Genomic DNA, 22,572 nt, shown 5'->3' on the forward strand with positions numbered 1-22,572 from the left:
GTTGGCAAGAATGTAAAAAGGGCTTGGCATTAATTCTTCATTAAATGTTTGATGGAATTCACCAACAAAGAAATCTGGTCCTGGGATTTTCTTTGATCAGAGGTTTTTGATCCCTGATTAGATCTCCTTCTTAGTTATAATCTATTCCGATTTTCTATTTCTTCATGATTCAGTCTGGGTAGGTTTTATGTTTCTAGGAATTTATCCATTTTTTCTAGGTTATCTAATTTGTTGGCATATACTTGTTCATAATAGTCTCTTAACATAAGCCTTTGTATTTGGGTCTTCTTTTTTTTGCTTAGTCTAGCTAAAAGTTTTGTCAGTTTTGTTTTATCTTTTCTAAAAAATAGCCCCTAGTTACATTGATCTTTTCTATTTTTATAGTTTTCACTTCATTTACTTCTGCTCTGATCTTTATTTCCTTCCTTCTGCTAATTGGATCCACTCTCTTTCTCCTCCCATCTCCCCTGGATAATTCCTAATGACCTGTCTTTTAGTTCACATATTCTTTTTTTTTTTTTTTAATTAAATCTTTATTGTTCAGATTATTACATTTGTTCCTCTTTTTTCCCCCCATAACTCCCCTCCTTCCAGCTCCCACCCCACCCTCCACCCTCACTCCCCACCCACTGTGTTCATCCATAGGTGCATGATTTTTTTTTTTTTTTTTTTTTATATTTTATTGATTTTTTACAGAGAGGAAGGGAGAGAGACAGAGAGTTAGAAACATCGATGAGAGAGACATCGATCAGCTGCCTCCTGCACATCCCCCACCGGGGACGTGCCCGCAACCCAGGCACATGCCCCTGACCGGAATCGAACCCGGGACCCTTCAGTCCGCAGGCCGACGCTCCATCCACTGAGCCAAACCGGTTTCGGCGATAGGTGCATGATTTTTGTCCAGTCACTTCCCGCATCTCCCACACCCCTTTTCCCCCCAAGAATAGTCATTCTATTCCCTTTCTATGTCCCTGATTCTATTATAATCACCAGTTCATTCTGTACATCAGGTTATTTATTCACTTGATTCTTAGATTCATTTGTTGATAGATGCATGTTTGTTGTTCATAATTTGTATCTTTACCTTTTTCTTCTTCTTCCTCTTCTTAAAGGATACCTTTCAGCATTTCATATAATACTGGTTTGGCGGTGATGAACTCCTTTAGCTTTTCCTTATCTGTGAAGCTCTTTATCTGACCTTCAATTCTGAATGATAGCTTTGCTGGATAAAGTAATCTTGGTTGTAGGTTCTTGGTATTCAGCACTTTGAATATTTCTTGCCATTCCCTTCTGGCCTGCAAAGTTTCTGTTGAGAAATCAGCTGACAGTCATATGGGTATTCCCTTGTAGGTAATTGAGCCTCTTTCTCTTGCTGCTTTTAAGATTTTCTCTTTGTCTTTTGCTCTTGGCATTTTAATGATGATGTGTCTTGGTGTGGTCCTCTTTGGATTCCTTTTGTTTGGGGTTCTCTGCGCTTCTTGGACCTGTAAGTCCATTTCTTTCTCCAGATGGGGGAAGTTTTCTGCCATTATTTCTTGAAATAGGTTTTCAATATCTTGCTGTCTCTCATCTTCTGGCACTCCAATAATTCTGATATTAGTCCGCTTAAAGCTGTCCCAGAGGCTCCTTACACTATCTTCACACTTTTGGATTCTTTTTTCATTTTGCTTTTCCAATTGGGTGTTTTTTGTCGAATCTTTGGTTTGATTCTTGTGCTCCTCTGGTCTGCTATTGGGTACAATATTCTTTATTTCAGTCCGTGTATGCTTACTTTCTAATTTCTTTATCGTAGCATCGAGGGTCTCATTAGTTTTCGTGAGGCTCTGCACAAATTTATGGCAAGCCCTCAAAATTGCGATTCTTAGCTCCATATCCTCCATTTCTGTCATGTTTTTTTGTCTCCGCATCTTTTATGCTTTCTTGGTGCACCCCCTTGTGGTCTCTGTGCACAGTCTTGTTCTAGCCAAGCCTTAATTGTTGTAGTTAACACTAGAGGGATTTGACCACCAGGCCGACTGGAAAACGTCTGCCTTCTGGGGAGGCGCTAATCCAGCCTTTGCCTGAGGCGATCGGCAAATGGCTGTGCGCAGGGTTTGGGTGGGGCGGGATCCACAGGGCGGGCGGAGGGAGCAGTTATGGCCGCGCTCAGTCCCGTTCCCAGAGGCTCTGCTTCTCAGAACCCCGGCAGCCGCTGCAAACCTCGGAGAGAAAGCTGCCCTCAGGTTCCAACTGATGCCGGATAATCCCGCTTCTCCCGTTTGAGTCTGGGTCCCTAGAGACTCGCCCGGATCTGGAGCCCAGAGTCTGAGACTCATTCCCAACAGAAAACGACAACCGCGCCCTCAGCCACCAGCCCGCTTTGCGCGCGCACCTCGGTACCTTTGTATTTTCCACACTGCGCCGCCTCTGAGCCTCGATTTGCTGTTCTCTTTCCTTCTAGTTGTGGAGTCTCTCTTCAGCCAGCCTTCCTGTGGTTCTGGGTGATGTCCGTTCCGTCTTTTAGTTGTATTTTTGAAATGGTTGTTTGCGGCAGCGGTCTCGGGTGTTTACCTACGCCGCCATTTTGGTCTCCTCCCACATATTCTTTTTTTCTGCTTAATCAAGTCTGTTGTTGATGTTCTGTATTGTATTTTTCATTTAATTAATTGTATTTTTCAGCTTTAGAATTTGTTAGGTTCCTTTTCATTATTCTTTGTTGAACTCATTTTGTTTGTATATTGTTTTACTGATTTTATTGCATTGTCTGTACTTTCTTATAACTTATTGAACTTCCTTAAAACAATATTTTTTAAATTCTCTTTCAGGCAAGTAGTAGATATACAGTTCTTTGGGGTCAGTAACTAGAAAATTATTGTGTTTCTTTGGTGTCATGTTTCCTTAGTTTTTCATGTTTCTCATGGGCTGTGTTGATGTCTGTGGATTTGATAGAGCAGTCACCATTTCCATAATTTACAGGTGGTTTTGGTGGTGAAAGGCCTTCACCAGCAGGTGGTGCAAGGGCACTGGCTTATTGGGGCCTGATGTTTCCAGCTCCCAGGTAGGTCAAGTGGCATAGTCACATTCAGCTCCACCAGCTGAAGTCAATGTTGCTAAAGATTGCAAGGGTCCTCCATGGTGTCTGCATTGGTAGTGAGGACTGTTACAGTCTTCAGTGACAACGGCTTGGGGAACTTCCTGATCTCTTTTCTCCCAGGGGGCTATGTCATAGCCAAGGGATCCCTCTTGGCAATGGGTCTGGCTTTGGAGGGACCTTTGGTGGTATTGGTGTGAGGCATGGACACACTTGGATCCGTCACGGAGCCAGGAGTAGATCATGTATGCTCCTTGAGGGGCTAAGTGTAGGGTCTAGGCTGCTGGCTAGTTTCCATGGCTCTGGTACCTGAGATGTGTGCACATGTGAAACAGCTGTGGAGCTGAGGTCTGAAGCACAGGTACATGTGGAGCAGCCAGGACTTTGGGGTCCAGGGTATGCACAGAGTTGGAGGTAGGGGCTGGCAGCCCTGTTCCAGGGGGGCACAGCAATGTCTTCTGGGAGTGACCCAGCAGCATCTCCTAGCGGCAGCAGTAGATGTTGGTTACCTCAGTGTCAAAAGGTGCTAGTTTTCTCTGCAGAGCAGGCTGCTGAGGTCCATGCCAGCATACACTGTGGAGCCCTGTGCTGGGAGAGCTGCAGGAATTCTGTCCTGGGGGCTGTATGAGTGGCAAAGGCTGCCGGGCCCTCTGTAGAGCAGGTCACTGGGGACCTCAGTGGCACACACCTCATGGCTTATATTGATAGCCTCCACCCTTCTTCTTGGTTCTTCGCCATTTTAAGATGTCTCAGCTAAGCCGTCTCCACGTGATCCTTTCTGTGTGGTAATTCATTAATTGCTCCACCGTGTTGCTGTAGGTTCTTAATTTGAGTCTTGTGCCCTCCCAGGGCTATTTTTGTTTGTTGATAGCAGTCTATTTACTGTTTGGTTGTTTGTTTGTTTTTGGGTGGGGGGGAGGGGGCAGACCAAGACTGGTAGCTCCTATTCCTCTATCTTGCTCCCATCCACTTTAAGTTGTCTAGTTAACTGTCATAAGGTTGTTCATAATAGTCCTATCACCCTTTTAAGGCCTTATATGGAAACATGTGCTAATGTGTCCTCTCATACTCCTGATGCTGATGATTTAGCTCTTCTCTCTTTTTCCTTCATCAGTCTGGCCTTAGGGCTTTCTCAATTTTATTGATCTTTGCAAAGAACCAGCTTTTGGTTTGATTGATTTTCTGATTCATTAATTTCTGCTTTTATGTTTATTATTTCCTTCCTTCAGCTTGCTTTGGACTAATGTGCTTTGTCTTTTCCTAGTGTCTTTTTAAGCTTGAATCTTAAATCATTTATTTGAAACATTTCTTGTAATGCAATCATTTATTGGTAGCATATGTTTAGCTAGTAATGATTTATTTCAGCTTTGCCTGAAAAAGATATTTCCTCTATAAAGATATTTCATTCTTTCTAGAATTCATTTATTTTCTTTCTTAATACTCTAAAGATGTTTATTTGGTTTATGCAGTTTCTGATGAGAAAGTTCCTCTGTATGTAAATGTTTCTTTTTCTTTGTGTTCAAGATTTTTCTTTACTCTTGGTTTTTAGTAGTTTTACTACTACATTTTGCCTGGGTGTGTTTTTATTTGTAATTATTCTACCTGTAGTTCACTTAGTTTCCTAGAGCTGAGATTTTCTGTTTGTGCGTTAGTTTACATAATTTGTATTGATTCGTCTTCTAGTACACTAATGCTTTTCTTGGCTATATCCAGCAAACTGATTAACTTGTTAAAGGAATTCTTCAAACATGATAGCATGTTTTTTTTCACATGTATACTTTATTCTTTTTTATGCTTTCTATCTGTGTTTAAATTCACCATCTGTTTGTGTTGTCCACCTTTTCAACTGGATTCTTTGTTATAATTATCATAGTTTAATATCTGATACTTCCAAAATTTGGGTCATATTGGAGTCTATATCTGTTGCCTGATTTATTTCTTGAAAATGGGACATTTATTTTCATGCTGTTTTTTAATGTCTTCTATCTTTGAGTGGATATGGAACATCCTGTGTAAACAACATAGGCTGAGTTAAGCAGTATTTGTATTCTGAAATGAGCATGCCTCTTCATCTAGGTCATTATTGTAGGGGATTGAGTCTGTCTGGTTAGTAGTGGGCCAGGTTTGAGTTTTCCTGTTCTTTTAACGAAAGTGGAAAGGAGGGAGGGAGGGAGGGAGGGAGGGAGAAAGAAGGCAGGAAGAGGAAGGGAGGGAGAGGGAAGGAGGGAGGGAGAAACATCAATGTGAGAGAGACATCAAATGGTTGCCTCCCACATGCACCCCAAACCATGACCTCCTGGTTTTTGGGTCGACGCTTGAACCACACTGTCCGGGCTTGATGTTTTGTTTTTCCCATATATTTTCTGTTACTAAATTCTAGTTTAATCAGAAAATATACTCTGTAAAAACCAAATTTTACATTTTTGTGATTTGATTGCTTCTGACCCAGTGTATGGCCTGTTATGGTGAATGTTCTGTGTGCTCTTGGAAAGAATAGATATTTTGCTGTTAGGTGGAATGTTCTGTAAATGCTACTTAGGTCAAGTTTATTGATAGTGTTGTTCAAGTCTTCTGAAGCCTTATTGATTTTCTGTCTACTTGTTCTATTACTTATTGAGAGAGCTATTACTTATTGAGAGAGCAGCATTAAAAGTCTCTAGCTATAATTGTGGAATTTCTATTCCTTTCAATTGTAATTAGGTTTTTGCTTTTAATTATGTTAAACTCTATTATTAGGTACATGCACACTTAGGATTATTATGTTCTCATGGTGAATTGACCATTTTATTTTTAAATCATGCTTCTCTATTCATGGTAATACTCTCTGTGGCGAAGTCTACTTTATTTTCTATTAATATAATTACTCAAACTTTATTTTTTTACATGATATATCTTGTTTTCATCCTTTTATTTTTATCTTATTTATGTCCAAAGTGGGCTTTTTGTGGACAGAATACAGTTGTATTTTAAAAACATAAAAATATGTTTTTAAAACATATTATTTTTTATTAAAATAATAAAAAAGCTCTGCTTTTTAGTTGTAGTTTTTAAAACTAATATAATTATCATAATATAATTATGAGTTTAAATCCATCATCTGAGCACTAATTTTCCATTTGTCCCACTGTTTTTTGTCCTTTCCTCCTTATTGATCAACTTTTTATGATTCCCTTTAATCTATACTAGTGGCTTACTAATTAAACTTTTGTTTTATTTGTTTAGTGGTTTACAATATGCATCTTCAAAGTACCATAGTCTACCTTTCAACCAAATACCACTCAATTACATAGATTATAAGAATTATATAACAATGCACTTCCAGTTCCTCCTTCCCCTTACTGTGCTTTTGCTGCCGTACACTCTATGATCACTATTTTTTGCTTCAGATAATCAGTGATCTTTTATTTATTTATTTTTATTTTTATTTTTATTTTTTTAAAAATATATTTTATTGATTTTTTACAGAGAGGAAGGGAGAGAGATAGAGAGTTAGAAACATCGATTAGAGAGAAACATCGATCAGCTGCCTCCTGCACATCTCCTACTGGGGATGTGCCCGCAACCCAAGTACATGCCCTTGACCGGAATCGAACCTGGGACCTTTCAGTCCGCAGGCCGATGCTCTATCCAATCAGTGACCTTTTAAAGAGATTTTAAAAAAATATCTTTTTCCATAACTATAACTATATAAAATATATTTACTTATATTTACTTATTATTATTATTTTTAAAAAATATATTTTATTGACCTTTTACAGAGAGGAAGGGAGAGGGATAGAGAGTTAGAAATATCGATGAGAGAGAAACATTGATCAGCTGCCTCCTGCACACCCCCTACTGGGGATGTGCCCGCAACCAAGGTACATGCCCTTGACCAGAATCGAACCTGGGACCCTTCAGTCCGCAGGCCGACGCTCTATCCACTGAGCCAAACCGGTTAGGGCTACTTATTATTTTTTACCATTTCTGCCCCTGTTCATTTCTTTATGTAGATTCAAAATTTTATCAGGAGCAGGGGCTTTCTCAGGCTTCCTGCTCTTGCCCAGTTCTTTCTGAACACCTGATGGACGTCTGTGGCAAGCGTGTGTGGATTCCCCTTGTGTCTAGAGCAGGGGTGGGCAAACTTTTTGACTCGAGGGCCACAATGGGTTCTTAAACTGGACCGGAGGGCCGGAACAAAAGCATGGATGGAGTGTTTGTGTGAACTAATATAAATTCAAAGTAAACATCATTACATAAAAGGGTACGGTCTTTTTTTTTTTTTTAGTTTTATTCATTTCAAACGGGCCGGATCCAGCCCGCGGGCCGTAGTTTGCCCACGGCTGGTCTAGAACTTTCTTCTGTTAAACAGTTGTTGTAGCCCACTGTTGACCTTTGGTAAATTTTTTGTGTTCTTCTTACTTTAATTTTTATTGGTCACCTGTTTCTTTTATGCTCTGCCAAAGTAAAGGTAGTTCATGAGTCCTGTGTCTCTTCAGAATGGTTTTGGAATTCAGTTGATTGTCTTGTAACCTTAGCTTTAAGATAGATTCACACATTGTTAAAGTTTTTGTAGATTATCTTTTTTTCCCCCTAATTTTTAGGGTAGGAATGACATTCTCCTGTGGAATCCTATATCCTAAACCTAAACAGAAACAGAACCTGAAATATGTAAAGTAACCTATAAAGTTCGAAGTTCAAAATAGCCAGGTCTTTCTTTCTTCATGCAATCAAGTCAGTTTAACAAAAATATTGCCTAGCTGTTCCAGATAACAAAAACACAGTAGCTATTATGAACAGAATGGGATATAAATTCGGAAATTTGTTGCTAAAATCATTGAGAGGGTTGGAGAAGTAGGCCCCAGGCTAGGTTTCAAAACAATCCCACAGAAATGGCCCAGCGAGTGAGCTCCTACCTCTGCCCCATATGGAAACTGGGAAGCTGCTGGGTTAACTTCTGCTCCAGGATCACACTACTTCACCTTGATGTTGGGATCAGGAAACCACTAGCAGAGCTTTGGGCTCTAGAACCATTTTGTGCTTCTTCAATGCAGCAGAATACTAGTAATTGCCTGGTGCACCATCCTCTCTTAACCCTGCTTACTTCACTTCGGAATTTAGGTCTTATACACATATGGTACATCTGATTGGAAGAAATAAATCACAAGGGAGTCTTGGAAATATGTTTGGATTTCTGATCTTTACATTATAGGAAAGTGAAACTACAAGGAAGTTGAAAAGGATACTGAACAAACTGTAATTGGAAATGACAGAATCCATTTGAGTGAGCTAGTTTAAGGAGGAAGAAATTTATTATAGGGTGTTAGAAGGCTTACAGAACCTCTATGACAGCGGTTCTCAACCTGTGGGTCGCGACCCCTTTGGGGGTCAAACGACCCTTTCACAGGGGTCGCCTAAGACCATCGGAAAGCACACATATAATTACATATTGTTTTTGTGATTAATCACTATGCTTTAATTATGTTCAATTTGTAACAATAAAAACACATCCTGCATATCAGATATTTACATTACGATTCTTAACAGTAGCAAAATTACAGTTATGAAGTAACAGCGAAAATAATTTTATGGTTGGGGGTCACCACAACATGAGGAACTGTATTAAAGGGTCATGGCATTAGGAAGGTTGAGAACCACTGCTCTAGGAGTTTCCAGGGATTCAAGTTTAGATGCTTCACAGCCAGGACTTGTGAAGCCAAGAGCACCCCACAATGGCAGTGTTCTAACAGGAACCTCACTACAAAGACTGCTGCCTCTGCCACCAGTCTTGCTCAGTTTCTGCTTTCACTTTGATTCTGTCAATAAATGCCACATCTCTAGGGTCTATTCTTCAAGCACTTCACTTCTTACCAATTTTTGTATTAGAGTGCTTTTGATTATGGGTGAGGGAAACTCATCCTCACCTAGTTTAGAATAAAGAATAAAGGTATGGGTTATCTTAGAGTTCTTAGTTGCTAAGTTCAGAATTCACTATATCTAATATCAGCAGAAAGGAATGTAGGATATTAAGTTCTCATAGAATCTCTGGAGGACTATAGAACCAGGCTTGGATGCTATACTTTTCAGGAACATTGGAAACACCCATGTCCTCTGCTGCTTGTCACCCATGATTTCAAGCTTCAGTTGAGAAAGGTCAACAGAGATGGCCCAGAAGAACATGATATCTCAACCACTGTTCTTGCCAAACTATCCAATCTCCCTGCATGCAGCCTCATTTTGATGTTGCTCACTTCTGTATCTAAATGTCATTCAGGTTTGTCAGTTTGGCTAACATAGCCCATTAGTCTGCACCTTTGTTCAAGGGTACCTGGGGAAAATACAGTTTAGGGTTTCAAGGAAAATGAGCTAGAAGTGGTTTGGAAGTGGATGTATAGTATCTGCCACCTTTGACTAATCATTCATACTTGCTTTCTGTACCTGCTTCCTTCCATATATCAACTTTTAAACAATAGTAATTACTCCTGAATCATCGGAAAATGTGGTACCATTTCTTCAAATGGGGAGGCACAAATTTACTGTCATAGCATCTCTGGTTGATGTTTAGTCTTCCTCTGATTTTAGTCACAACCCAGCTTGTAGCTTCTACATTAAATTATAATGGTAAAATCATCAACAACAGACCTTATAAAAAATAGAAAGGGAATTGGGGTGCAGGAGGGAAATAATTATACCAAGCAAGGAGGGAAATATGGATGACTTCTTTAGTCTTCTTTTTCTCTGTTTTTGAAACTCATTCTGAGGACTTCATTGGCATTCAAAATCGACTTCCCTCACTCTTCTTTACCCCGCAGTACTTTTAATAATCACAGTTCTTAATCTAGTAGGGTGACCCAAACTTCATTTTTTCAGGGTTCTGGGCCCTGGTTAGAAGCAGTATTTTGTGGGAATAAGTCTTTCATAAGTCTGTGGGTGGTTTGCTAGCTAATGCATTATAGGCAGAAAAGGCAAATCATATTTAGAATAATAGTCTGTTCAATGAGAACAGATGGCTGCTATTCTATGATGCTGAGAGTTTAATGTAACTGACATGTTACCAGGAATGGGAGGCCCAGTGTACTCCGTTCCTTGCAGATTGGACACCTGGAGTAATTGGATCAGATTTGGTGAGAGGACATCCCGTGTAGCACCCATGTGTAATCTCTGTCTCCTTGCCTCTGTGTCCACTTGTTTTTGTATCCTTTGAGTATTGGTGTGGTTAGGAAAAGAGTCTGGTTGATCATCATAGAGGAGATAACTTTATCCACCTGATATTAATGAGAATTTTTCTGCAAAGGGAACTTATGAGTAAGCATGAGGACACAAATATCCTCACACTCAGGTCTGTCCCATAAACCTCTTTTCTAAGCCTTATTGTTACCAATATTCTAATCTGATTTCTTTCAAGTCTCTGATCATTGTAACAAGTGAATAACCACTGCCCACAAATGGGTATGGATTAGTAATTCTGGCCATCTCTCCTTCAACTCAAAGTAGAAAGCCAGATGTTTACTCTAATATTCCACCCTCCAAAAGGATCTACCTTCTTTACTGTGCTTTAGAGCCACTCCTGCTTGGGGCTGAAATGCAGGAGTAGGCTAGTTATACTTGTTGCCAGTATATCGTGCAAAGCCATCTGCCACAGTCAGATTTCTTTCCTCTTAAATTGACATGTCCTAGGAACTCCCATGAAGCCATAAGTGAGAGTTGAGGAAGAAATGATACTGCATTAGGAGTAGACACACTAGGGCATGTTTCTCATGTGTTCATGACCTCCTCCTCTTCTTGATAAGGGAGTGGTGGTGCTGAACATGCCTGATTAGGATTTCATGGCTTACCGTTAGGTAAAGTCTGGCTCATGTTGAAGCTCAGGTTACATGGTCCCTTGGTTTCCAGGTTTCCAGGTAATTGTATGTCAGGGGGTTATTTCTCAAAAGAATAATAATTAGCAGATGAAGAGTTTTTAGCTTGCGTAAAACCTTAGGGGACTCTGCCAATAACTGTCATGTGGTCTCACCCTATTTGGTCATGTCATAAGCTCCTTAAACCATCCCTCAGACCCTTTCAAATCCATTAGATTGCTTGTTGGATTGGAGAAAACTGCTTTAGTTGTAATGCAAATGCCAGTGACTGAGCAGATTTGGTCCTGCAAGGAGACCATATTTATAATTACTGTTGTAATTGCCACCCAATTAAACTTAAAATAAGTTCCTTTCCCTAAACTCCATCTGTTTTTACTTCAGATCAGATAGGTGAATTAAATGTGCAGGTGATAGGAATGGAAAGATGTTTTACTAGTATGTGTGGGACACAAGCTGCAGTGCAGTCTGGGAAGCACTATTATTTTTTCTTTGACTAAATAATTTTTTCCTTTTCAGTTACAGTTGACACACAATACCATGTTGGTTTCAGGTATACAACCCAGTAATTAGACATTATATAACTCACTGAGTTTAGGAAGTACTGTTTTAATTCTCTCACCCGATAGTGCATTAGGGACAGCAAGATGGGAGTCAGAGGGAGTGCTGAGACACCTATCTGTAAAAGTCTGCTGCTACAGTTAAAAGTTGTGAATGTTATCATTTTGTTTGAAATTTGATCTGCCCTGATTTGCATCTTGAATGACTAACAAATCTCCCTTTACAAAAGGACATACTGAATATATTCTTTGGTTGTGGGTCTCATGTGTGGGAGCTCATGTGACCATTTTTGAATAATGAAAAATATCAAAGACAAGCTTTCTGTTTTTCTAGTATGAATGATACTTGGCTATGTTTTTCTTCTGAGATTTGTTTTAATTTATTTTACAACAAAAATAAGTCAAAATAGAGCAGTTTTTTAAAGGATGGGAAGTATGTCAGAGACCACACGCCACCCAATGATAGCTGGCATCTTTGGAAGTTTAAGTAACTGGCTAGATCTATTTCAATATCATTTCTAAAATTTGTATTCCTGAGTAAGTCATAAAATAGTATCAGTCATAAAGTTTATAATTTTTAGCAAAACGGGAAGTAGAAGGGAAATGTGTTATATTAGTCCTAACTGAATATAACTTGTTTGGGATACCCTTTGCTAAGAATTAATTGCAGTTTTCATAAACTGGATGAATCTTCTATGTGGATATTTGACTCATTATTTTAAAGTAGTAGTTTTAAAGGAAAGCAGTTGCTATAGTAGCTTGTTTTTATTGTCATATTAAATATATTTTCAGCTCCCTTGGAAATCATTGACTAGCATCATTGAATATTATTACATGTGGAAAACTACTGACAGATACGTGCAGCAGGTAATTTTTTATGTCACTACCAATATGATTGCATTAAAATGAACTTTCTGTTTACATTTTAATATTTCTTAGCAATATACTTAAATTAAAATTTGTCTTGTTTGCTTTATCTTTTCTAGACTATTTTAAACTGCATGATTTCATATCCTTAAGATATTATTTTAAGATTTTAGTCTTAATATATTTTTTTTTACTTCAGAATTTATTATGATAGCTATTTTGGAAGGACAACAGGGAAGGTACCGCTAGAGAGGCAGTGTTTTCCTTGCAGGTGCCTGGTGCCTCATCTCTTTGTGAGTATACTTGGAGGGAATGCCCTAAGATGTGATGTTAGCACACACCTTTTGAGCAACTTATTTTTACATATTGAAAATTTAGACCAATGCCATTTGTGTGGATATATCTCCTAAATCTTTTATCTTAACTGTAAAGTTAGTCTTACTAGTTTGATGCCTTGGTGTACTGTACATAAATTTTTATCCGAAGTTATTTCTAGACGCAGGGAATGATTTGTTTCTGACTCCTTCCTACATGTCCCAAATTGAGGTAACTCTCTCAGTTACTTATTTCGAGCACTATTTCCTGGGAAAAGGCACATTTTCCCAAAGTGACCCCAGTCAGTACTTGTTTTTATATTCTTCTAGTCTCATGTCAGAACTGGTAAGGAAAGGGGCAAATATATTTAACACAGACATTATTTTTCCTAAGTATGTGATTGCACAGTGGCAAGTGTTGGATGCTATAAAAATACATTTTAAGGATCACTTTAAAAATTGCCATAGTGAGTTGTTGAGATCATGAATAGTGAACAGCCAGCCACCCATGGCTTATTGAAACATTTCCAGAATCAACATCATGTATAATTTAAAAAGTGCTTATTTGAAACAATTTAGGTAAATAGAAATGAAGACCAGGTCTTCTGAAAACTGTTTCTCAAAGCAGAAAGAGTCCCCGAAGATGGTGGAGATGATTGCTCAAGGATGGTTGAAAATATTTGGATAAAATTCTTTTCAGAAATTTCAACTCCGTCCCTAAAAGTTTTAAGTTGTCCCCCTAAATGTTTTTGTTTACTTCTCATTGAGAAAATGAGGAGAAATAATTTGGTTTATCTTATTTTTTATATCTACCATATATTATTTTCCTTCCCTATTTGCATTCATGTTGTGTTGATCAGTTTCTGGATTTGACTACATAATCTTTTTCCCATTCCTTTTCCTGCATTTGGCTCCTAATTGGTTCCTAAAATCTGATGTGAGTTCAGCCAAGCTATAAAGTATACTGCATACCTCCCAACATTTGAGGGTAAATGCTTATTTAATTGTACTTAGAATAGTTACTATCTCTTTCTTTTGCATGGACTTTGAAAACTAATCACCTCTGAATATTTTTCTAAAAGTAAAGATGATGTGTGTTTTTTTTCCTCCCAGAAAACCAAAAGAAGAAATACAGTAGAAAATAAATTTGAAAAGTAAAAACGGTTACTTACAAGTCCTGTTTATTCACTCATGTGGGGGACGGAGTTGTTCATTGCTTTACTTTTAAAATCTATGTCTAAAACATTATTAATACTTACAGTTCTGTTTCTCAGAATCTAGTGATTTTTCTTAGAAATTACTGCAGCTTATATGCACATTTTAAAATGGCAACTTTTGAATTATGCTTTAAATTCATTTTCTTGTGGATTTTTTAAAACAATGAAGTGGTAATAGTTGCTAAGCATTGTATGTAAAATATTTTATGTATCTTTTGAATTAGAAACGTCTAAAAGCAGCAGAAGCAGAGAGTAAACTGAAACAAGTGTATATCCCAACTTAGTAAGTAATGGAAATCTTTTAAAATATTTGTCATGGTATTAATTCTATCAAAACAAAATATGTCATTTTGGTCAGTTCCAGTCAAATTTGAATTCATTGTGTATCTTATTTTCTTCCACTACAAAGCATGAGACTTGCTTCCCATTATATCACTATAGTAATATTTTTAGAGAGAAAAATGGCTGGTAGGAAAAATACCACGTAGACAACAAAAGGACTAGAGAAAGAATGTCCCTAAATTGTACTTCTGTCACAGCTGTGGGGAAAGTGTTAGGAAACTAACCTATGAAACTATTGTTTAAAGCAAATGTATTTCAGAAAGCTACCAACTCATGAAACTTGTATGTGGTAGAATGGATTTTTTTGGTTAATACACATTGCCCTTTTGAGGCATGTTGTTTATCTAGTTGATAATTTTATATTATTTGCTTAGGGCTAGGGCTAGGGAAAGTAATTGGAATCATACTTTGTATATGTTGGATAAATAGTGAATAACTTTTTATTGTTTTGGCTTAGCATTCTATCATTGTTTTCCTTTGGAGTTAGAAAACATTGTTATATCAACATGGATGCCAATTTTCTTTTCATATGCTATGTTTTAAATGAATTATAATCTTTTTCTTGAGATCTTTGGATTTCAATCATTCATTTGTTCAGAAAAATTTAGTTTATTGAGCACCACATATATAGTGCTATCCTAAGTTCTTTAGGGATAATAATGAAATTTACTACAAAGTTCTATGTACTGCTCCAAGATTTTTCTTACTCTGTGAGCTCAGTACAGTTGCCTTTATACTTAGCCTTTTGTTTACTGAATTTTGATACATTAAGACAGTTTTATATACTAGTATAAGAGGCCTCATAGGAATGAATTGTAATATTTCTTACTAATCTTTTTTTTAAAGTCCTCACCCAAGGGTATGCCTTTATTGATATTTGAGACAGAAGCCAGGGTGTGGTTGGGTGGAGACATACACATGCACACACACATTGATGTGAAAGAGGAGATCGAACCTACAACCCGGGTATGTGCCCTGACCGAGAATCAAACCCATAACCTTCTGGTGTAGGGACAACACTCCAAACCACTGAGCTACACTGGCCAGGCATCTTACTAATCTTTTATCTCAAGACAGATAATATGTCCCTTCTGCAGAGTGGTTTCTAATATTTTTAAATTTTATATAGTTTATTTGAGTTATTTACAAAAGAATAACTCCCCAAAAGAATAGCTTCCCATTATATCACTATAATAATATATCATCTGTCTCAGATTTTCAAAAGCAGGCATACCAGCTTTCCTGAACTTTACAATGTTTGTCATATCAAAGGAAAAGTGCATTCACCAAGCTAAGAAACTGTGGTGGAGAACCAGGTTAGGTCTAGGTCATTTTGAGTTTGTTGTGTCCACAGAGGTGTTGAATATACTGTTGGATATATTGGAGGGGAAAGTTCTGGGCTAGAGATACAAATTTGAGCTTCATCAGCATATATCATTGTGTTTTAAACTATGTATGAGATTTCATAGGAGAATCAATAAGAAAAAAAATGCCTTGGACCAAACTTGAGGAAATCTAGTATTTATATGTCAGATACAGATAGAGAATGAAAGCTAAAAAAGAATAGCAAGGTGAGTGCATTATTATCATTAAAGCTGAGAGAGGAGTGGGTTTCAAGGAGGGAAAGAGATCAACAGTGTCAGGTGCTGGTGAGAAATAGCCAGGGAACTTAGCACCACAGAAGTTATCGGTGATCTTTAATGCCGTGGTGAGGACTGCATAGAGCCACAGTGCTGCAGACACTGAAGATTGCAGCTCTCAAGAAACCTGGCTGCAAAGGGCAGTCGAGAGAAAGTTCTCGGCTTTGGGGAGTAGGTTGGGATAGAGAAATGGGAGAGTTTTTAAAATAGGAGAAATACATTACATGTTAATGAGGAGGGTCCAGGAAGGAGAATCAAGGGAACAAAGTTCTCAAGAGGGTGGAGGGGTAGAATCTGGAGCACTGATGGGGGAGGAAAGGTTTTGGCATCAGATAAAAGGACAGTTTCATATAATGTGACTTTAAAACATCTTTCATGTTTTTCTTAGAGTAAAAGTTTATCTGGATGGTCACATTGACCTCAGTCATTTGTGCCCTGAATTAACCTGCAGGTACTTGGTTTTGCAAAACATAGTTTAAGTGATTCACATGTTTACGTATATTCAGCCTTTGAACACTTGTTTTCCTTTTGTAATTATTATAATATTAAGATCAGTAGTTTATTCAGTCAAATAACGTTCTAGATTCAGGTGAGGAACTAAAGTTGTATGTACTCTTGTTCTTTTTTTCAGGCAGTTCAACTGTAAATTTATATTAGCTCTTTTTCAACACATATATTTTAGCCCAGGGTTAAATATCAGAAATTTTCATATTTTGGGGAAGTCATTTAATTTCAAGGGGCCATCATGTCTATTAGCTATAATAGATTTTTAAAAATCAGAAATATTATATCTCTTGGACATCTTAATCATTCTAAATTACCACTTTTCATTTTGTACATTTCCACATGAAAACTATAAGAAGAGAAATACATTCTTTCTGGCTTAAAATGTGTTTTTTAAAACCAATTTGTCTTCCAAACACATTGCTGGCACAGGTTAAAGTGTAAATAATAGCCCTGTATATCGAATAGGGACTTCAGAGCACTCAGCGGTTCAATGATTTCATCTGGGGGTGGTGATGGGTGTCACCAAGAGTTACAGTAACAATGCCAGGAAGAAATCTTAATTTGCTGTCAGGCCGTTTACATACTAGGCTTTTGCTGGTAATTGGAACTATGGGAATGAAAAACAGCAAAGAGGAAACTCCTGAACCAACTCTGTGTGGAAACGCCAAGTGTCTTGATAGTTGTGACCACTCATTACTTTAGTAATCATGGGAAGTTATAGTCATTCAGCATTTATTTCTCCCAAATAGACGTGAACGTTCCTTGAAGTCAGGTACTGAATAAATACATTAAGTGAATTATGAGTTTATTGAGGACATACTATATATACCTGTGCAGTATCCTCGGTCATGGCTTATAAGCTGGGGAGTTAGCCTATCCTAGATGGGGACAAATTAGCCATGTTTGCACAGCAAGTAGAAGGTAATCTGGGGTACATGTTTCTGGGGAATTATGGCCGCTGGGAAATTTGCACGTACACTTCTGATGATGTCACTCTTTTCCTCCTAAAATTTTTTCTTGAAGAGAAAAACCTCTACTTTCCAATGCTATGTAATCTTCATAAAGGTTCAAACATAATAGAAATTACTACCATGAACAAAGTCTCCTGAAATGCTGACTTAACTCTGGATATGCCCCATTGACAGCCAGTGTTTGTGTTGATCATGGTCTTTTGTAAGTTCCCTCAGGAGTCAGCAGGACCAGGACAGTGCCTTCCTCTGAACACAGCACATCGCCTTCAGCTTCATTTATATGATTCATAAAAGTATTTTATGTTCTCAGGAGAATTTGTGATAGCTAATACAGCTTAATAACTTGTATTTTTCAAAATAATCAGAGGGTGTCCTAAGGAAATTGTATTTGTGTGGAGAAGAGAGATGGCTGTATTTATTTTGTGAGTGTCAGGCATAAGAGATCGGTTTGTACATAGCCTTGTTTCGTAAAGATGAATGTTTTGGGTTCACTTTTACCAGTGTATTTCTTCTTCACCAAGCATTCAGATTTATTTATGTGTAATTCAGATAAATCAGTAATGAAGTGTAGAGCCTTTGCCTTATTTGTACAAGTCATTTTTATGACCTTACTTTACATTTCATTGGAAGCAGCAAACCGAATCCCAACCAAATATCCACCAGCAATGGCAAACCTGGTACTGTGAATGGGGCCGTGGGAACCACATTCCAGCCGCAGAATCCCCTCTTAGGGCGAGCCTGTGAGAGCTGCTACGGTAAGTTTTCTCCAGCGGGGCTTTCTTTTCTCATTTGAGGCCTGTCTCTGAAGTGCGTGGAACTGTGCTAGCACTGTGGGAGGAAGGTACATGAGGTCAGTACTGTGCAGAGGGCAGAATAATGCAGCCTTAGAGTGAAAAGATGCCCATCCTTACCTTCCGCCTGGACACTGACTATTTAAGTCTTGGGTTTCCTTTGATTTGCTTTTGTGGGGTCCTGTGTTTGTTGATACAGCATTGTTAGCTGAGTTGCATTCAGAGTTGGTACTAGCTTTGTGCAAACCATGGTCCCATGAAATATTCCAAATCCCCTTTTGGAGTTTTTCAGTGTACTTTGACAAATTAAAGGCTCCAAATAATTCTGTAGGAAACACCTGTGTGGGGGTAAACTGCTGCTTATAGTCCTCAGACCAGATGCCCTCAGAGCACTGGTTTGGGAGATGCAGTTCTATGATATTTGTTTTTGGTCTCAGGATCTCAATTTATTCATTCCTGTCAAAAATCTCTACCAGAGGCTGGTAGTATTATATTTATTGGGTTGGTGAGATGAATTGTTACATAGTTGATATACTTTTTATGTTTATGTAAAATCTCATACAACAATATCATCTCTTAATGGAGTATTGGTGACATTATCATCTATGTTTTCTACCAACCAAAATATGGTTGGGTGGGAGAGGGAAGAAAACGAATATTTATTAAAAGTCTACTTGGTCCCTAGTTTTTGTCTCTCAGCAGCTCTTTGAGGGTAGATGCAGCCGGCTGCCCTACGGACCTATGAATGAGGGCGTTTCAGCATTAAAAAGGCTCTTAAAACCAAATCATAAAATTTCTCTTCTGAAACCAAGGAAGGTGTGAGCCAGACAAATTGTGACTTCATAGAAATGGTACATATCTACCCATTTTCTGCACCATGGGAGCACAAGGGGAAACAGTTTGTGGAAAATTAGCTTCTTTTAGTCAAGATTTTACATGAACTGCATCACAAATGTTTTTGAATTGGGAATTCTTAGATTTCGAAGTGCATTTATATTTAAATAAAACTTAAAAAAAAAGAATCCTGGAGATAAATGGTAGTGACTTAATCTGTCTTGTCTTTTATTTATAACCCCCTTTAGACATAAATTATCTCACATATACCTTTAAATAATTATTCTGTCATTTTTCTGTGTGCATGACAAATAAGCACTCTTAATTTTATAATATTTATTTTTGGTTCATATTTTAAAATAATTTCTATCAAAATAATATAATATGTTTATAAGATTTATCATTGTAGAAAAAATTGCTCTTTTCTATTTGTCATTTTTCAATTGAACATGAATGAATTATGTGTGGAGAAAAGCATTTGTTGACAAATATTAAATGACATGTCTTAGTTTGGGGTAAAAATTTTGTTTTCAGAATCTAAAATACGTCCATGCCTAATATGTAAAATTCTTATCATTTGTGTTTGTAAAAAATCAACTTATGATTTGTTTTTAAATTTTAAGAGGAAGGTTTTGGGGCTGCTGCTTGCAAGGAGTCCTCCAAAAGTAATACATGACAAGGTGCACAGTATAATTCTCAATGAACTAAAAAGGCAATTTGATTATAACGACCACCATATCTTCTTTTTTTGACATTGGCTGTGAAGTGTTAGCTGACTCCTGACTGTGCTGCTTGAACATTATGTGCTATAGATCGGGAGGAATATTCCAAGGCAAACTTACAGAATTATAATAATGATTTTTATGCACCTCATTAACTTAACACTTGGAGTGCGGGTGAATTTCCCGCCAAAATATAAGATGGCTCTGTCTTTTGGTTTTGTTCCATCCACCAAAAGGGTGGATTACAAACAAATATTTGGTAATACGCAGTTACAATCGGCCCGAGTTTACACGTTTCCCGCACTCCACCGCAAATCTATATGAACCGAGTTAAAGACGGCTCCCGCGGAGTACGCGCAATTCACGCGAGCCGACTTAACTCATTTCCCGCACTCCAAGTGTTAAATGTGTCAGTGTCAATGTTTTCAAACTTCAGATGGGGATGCTTTGAATGTTATATGGCAGTAATTTAAACTGCAGAATAAGACTAACACAGGCTTGCAGTGTTTAGCTATGTGGTAAATCAACCAAGTTACTAGGTCTTAAGCATGCTGTGATGTCGGCCACATATGCTCACTGAATATATACTTACAGTTTTGAAGGAATTCTGTTTTTTAAAGGAAGAAATTTAAAATAATTATTTTATCTATTGATTAGGGAATGAAAAACAGATACCTGCTTCTGTCACATTCCTACCTCTGTCAGTGGGGCCCCTCTGAGTACCTTAACCGAACTATAGGTTTGGAAAACTGGCTTTAAACTTTTAAACACTAATAGCATTAATAATTTTCTGATAGCTTGTTTCCAGAAATGTACACAATAGAAAATATTTGTAATTAACAAAAACTCCCCCAGCAGCACAACATACTATGTAGGATACATCATCTAATAGCTTCTCTTAGACAGATGCCACAGGCACTTGGTATATATATGTAGTTTTTAATGAATTCTGAGTCTTGAAAACTATATGTATACTAGAGGCCTGGTGCAAAATATTTGTGCACTCGGGCGGAGGTGGGGGGTGTCCCTCAGCCTAGCCTGCGTCCTCTTGCAGTCTAGGAGCCCTTGGAGAATGTCCGACTGATAGCTTAGGCCCGCAGTCAGACATCCTTAGCACTGCAGTGGAGGCGGGACCCGCCACCACCGCTGCACTTGCCAGCCATGAGCCCAGCTTCTGGCTGAGCGGCGCTCCCGCTGTGGGAGCGCACTGACCACCAGGGGGCAGCTCCTGCGTTGAGTGTCTGCCCCCTGGTGGTCAGTGCGCATCATAGCAACTGGTCATTCCACCGGTCAATTTGCATATTAGCCTTTTATTATATAGGATATTAAACTTTCATATATGGTTTGTAAGTTGGGGGAAGAAAAATAACGTAAACTGAAAGTGGCTTTGGAATATTTTTTGAAATGTTTGATTATATATTGATGTTACAAATTCTATAGCATCTTTGTTTTTCTTTTTCCTCCATCTTTAGCTACACAGTCTCATCAGTGGTATTCTTGGGGTCCACCTAATATGCAGTGTAGATTATGTGCAACCTGTTGGCTCTATTGGAAAAAATATGGCGGCCTGAAAATGCCCACTCAGTCAGAAGAAGAGAAGTTATCTCCCAGCCCACCTACAGAGGTACATGAGCAATAGTCCTTATAGCCTTGAGGATGGTCATATTTTTCAATGGCTGTATCAGTCCTTGAAAACAGTAGTACAGTGTTAGGTGATTTAAAAGCAAACAAAGCTATTTTTATAGCTAAACTTAGCACCATAATATTCAGGGTGAGGGTGGAGCGAAGGGCAGGGACAAATCCAATCTTTACAGGTATTCAGTGTTTGTTTTGTGAGAAGATTACTGAGGCAAAAGAACAATGTGTGTGGGAGGCCTTAGCATAAGTAGAAAGCTTACCGGTTAAATGTTTGTTTTAATTGCTTTTTTGGGAAAACGGTTTGCAGCCTTTAGATACTATTGAAATTGTATCTTGTTACATAAAATAACAACTTGAACATTTTTTCCCCACTCCTTGGCTATCATAGGAGGCACAAGAAGGTGTGGATTTAATCTCGAGGTGAACAACAGTTGAAATAGGATTTTGGAAAAATTCTCATAGCAGATATCAGCACCCCGGTCTACTAGAGGGGGACTATTATATTTGAGGACTAACAGGATCTTGGAGTCCTTTAATATTTTTTTAAACAACACTCAAAATAATCTAATCCCTTGGCATATTTTTAAAAACCTATTATGAATATAGTTTGGGATTGTTAGGGTCAATTTAAAAACACATACATACTCCCCCACCCCAAACCCAGTTTTCTTCTCTACTTCCCCACCTTCTTTCCAAAAGTACAAACTTTTTAATCTTGTCCTTTGGGGTAGGGCAGTGGTCAGCAAACTGCAGCTCTCGAGCCACATGCGGCTCTTTGGCCCCTTGAGTGTGGCTCTTCCACAAAATACCACATGTGGGCACGCTCATACAGTGCGATTGAAACTTCGTGGCCCATGCGCAGAAGTTGGTTTTCAGCCTGGGCAAGTCTATTTTGAAGAAGTGGCATTAGAAGAAGTGGGGGGTGTCGGGTGGTCGGGCGGTCGGGCGATGGGAGAAGCAGCGCAGGCACGGGGAAGGCACGCACGATTCATGCAGGAGTTGAATGAGCCAGTCAGTCAGCAGTCTCATTGTGCAGTGGTTAGTGCTAGTCGCGTCCCCAAATCGCTCGCAGGTGACAAAAGATAGCGGAAACAAGTATACAAGACGAGTGTGGATGGGAGAGTTGGAAGGGGTTGACCTCAGCGAACGTGCCTCAATCAGATTGAGGACGTTTTTAGCAAAGGCCAGCTTAGGAGTACCCTAATTAGGTTAATAACAATGTACCTACCTATATAGTTTAAGTTTTAAAAATTTGGCTCTCAAA

The 22,572-nt window shown here is 38.4% G+C and overlaps 1 protein-coding gene across 7 annotated transcripts in view; it reads left to right on the top strand.

Moving 5' to 3' along the window:
* The window catches only part of MTA3 (metastasis associated 1 family member 3), a 169,774-nt gene that overhangs the window by 124,037 nt on the left and 23,165 nt on the right, over positions 1-22,572 (top strand). For 5 of the 7 annotated variants that reach the window (XR_011473157.1, XR_011473158.1, XM_070429106.1 and 2 more), the window contains exons 10-13: positions 12,258-12,332; positions 14,088-14,146; positions 17,954-18,078; positions 21,143-21,294. Coding sequence is in view for 5 of the 7 variants with exons in the window: in XM_070429106.1 (XP_070285207.1) it covers positions 12,258-12,332; positions 14,088-14,146; positions 17,954-18,078; positions 21,143-21,294 (411 nt within the window). In the remaining 2 variants the exon portion in view is untranslated. The remainder of the gene's footprint in view (positions 1-12,257; positions 12,333-14,087; positions 14,147-17,953; positions 18,079-21,142; positions 21,295-22,572) is intronic. The other 2 variants (XM_070429104.1, XM_070429107.1) reach the window with 1 other exon arrangement.

This window comes from Myotis yumanensis, unplaced genomic scaffold (assembly GCF_028538775.1).
Source record: "Myotis yumanensis isolate MYYU_CA2020_CCGP unplaced genomic scaffold, mMyoYum1.0.hap1 SCAF_11, whole genome shotgun sequence".
Taxonomy (NCBI): domain Eukaryota; kingdom Metazoa; phylum Chordata; class Mammalia; order Chiroptera; family Vespertilionidae; genus Myotis; species Myotis yumanensis.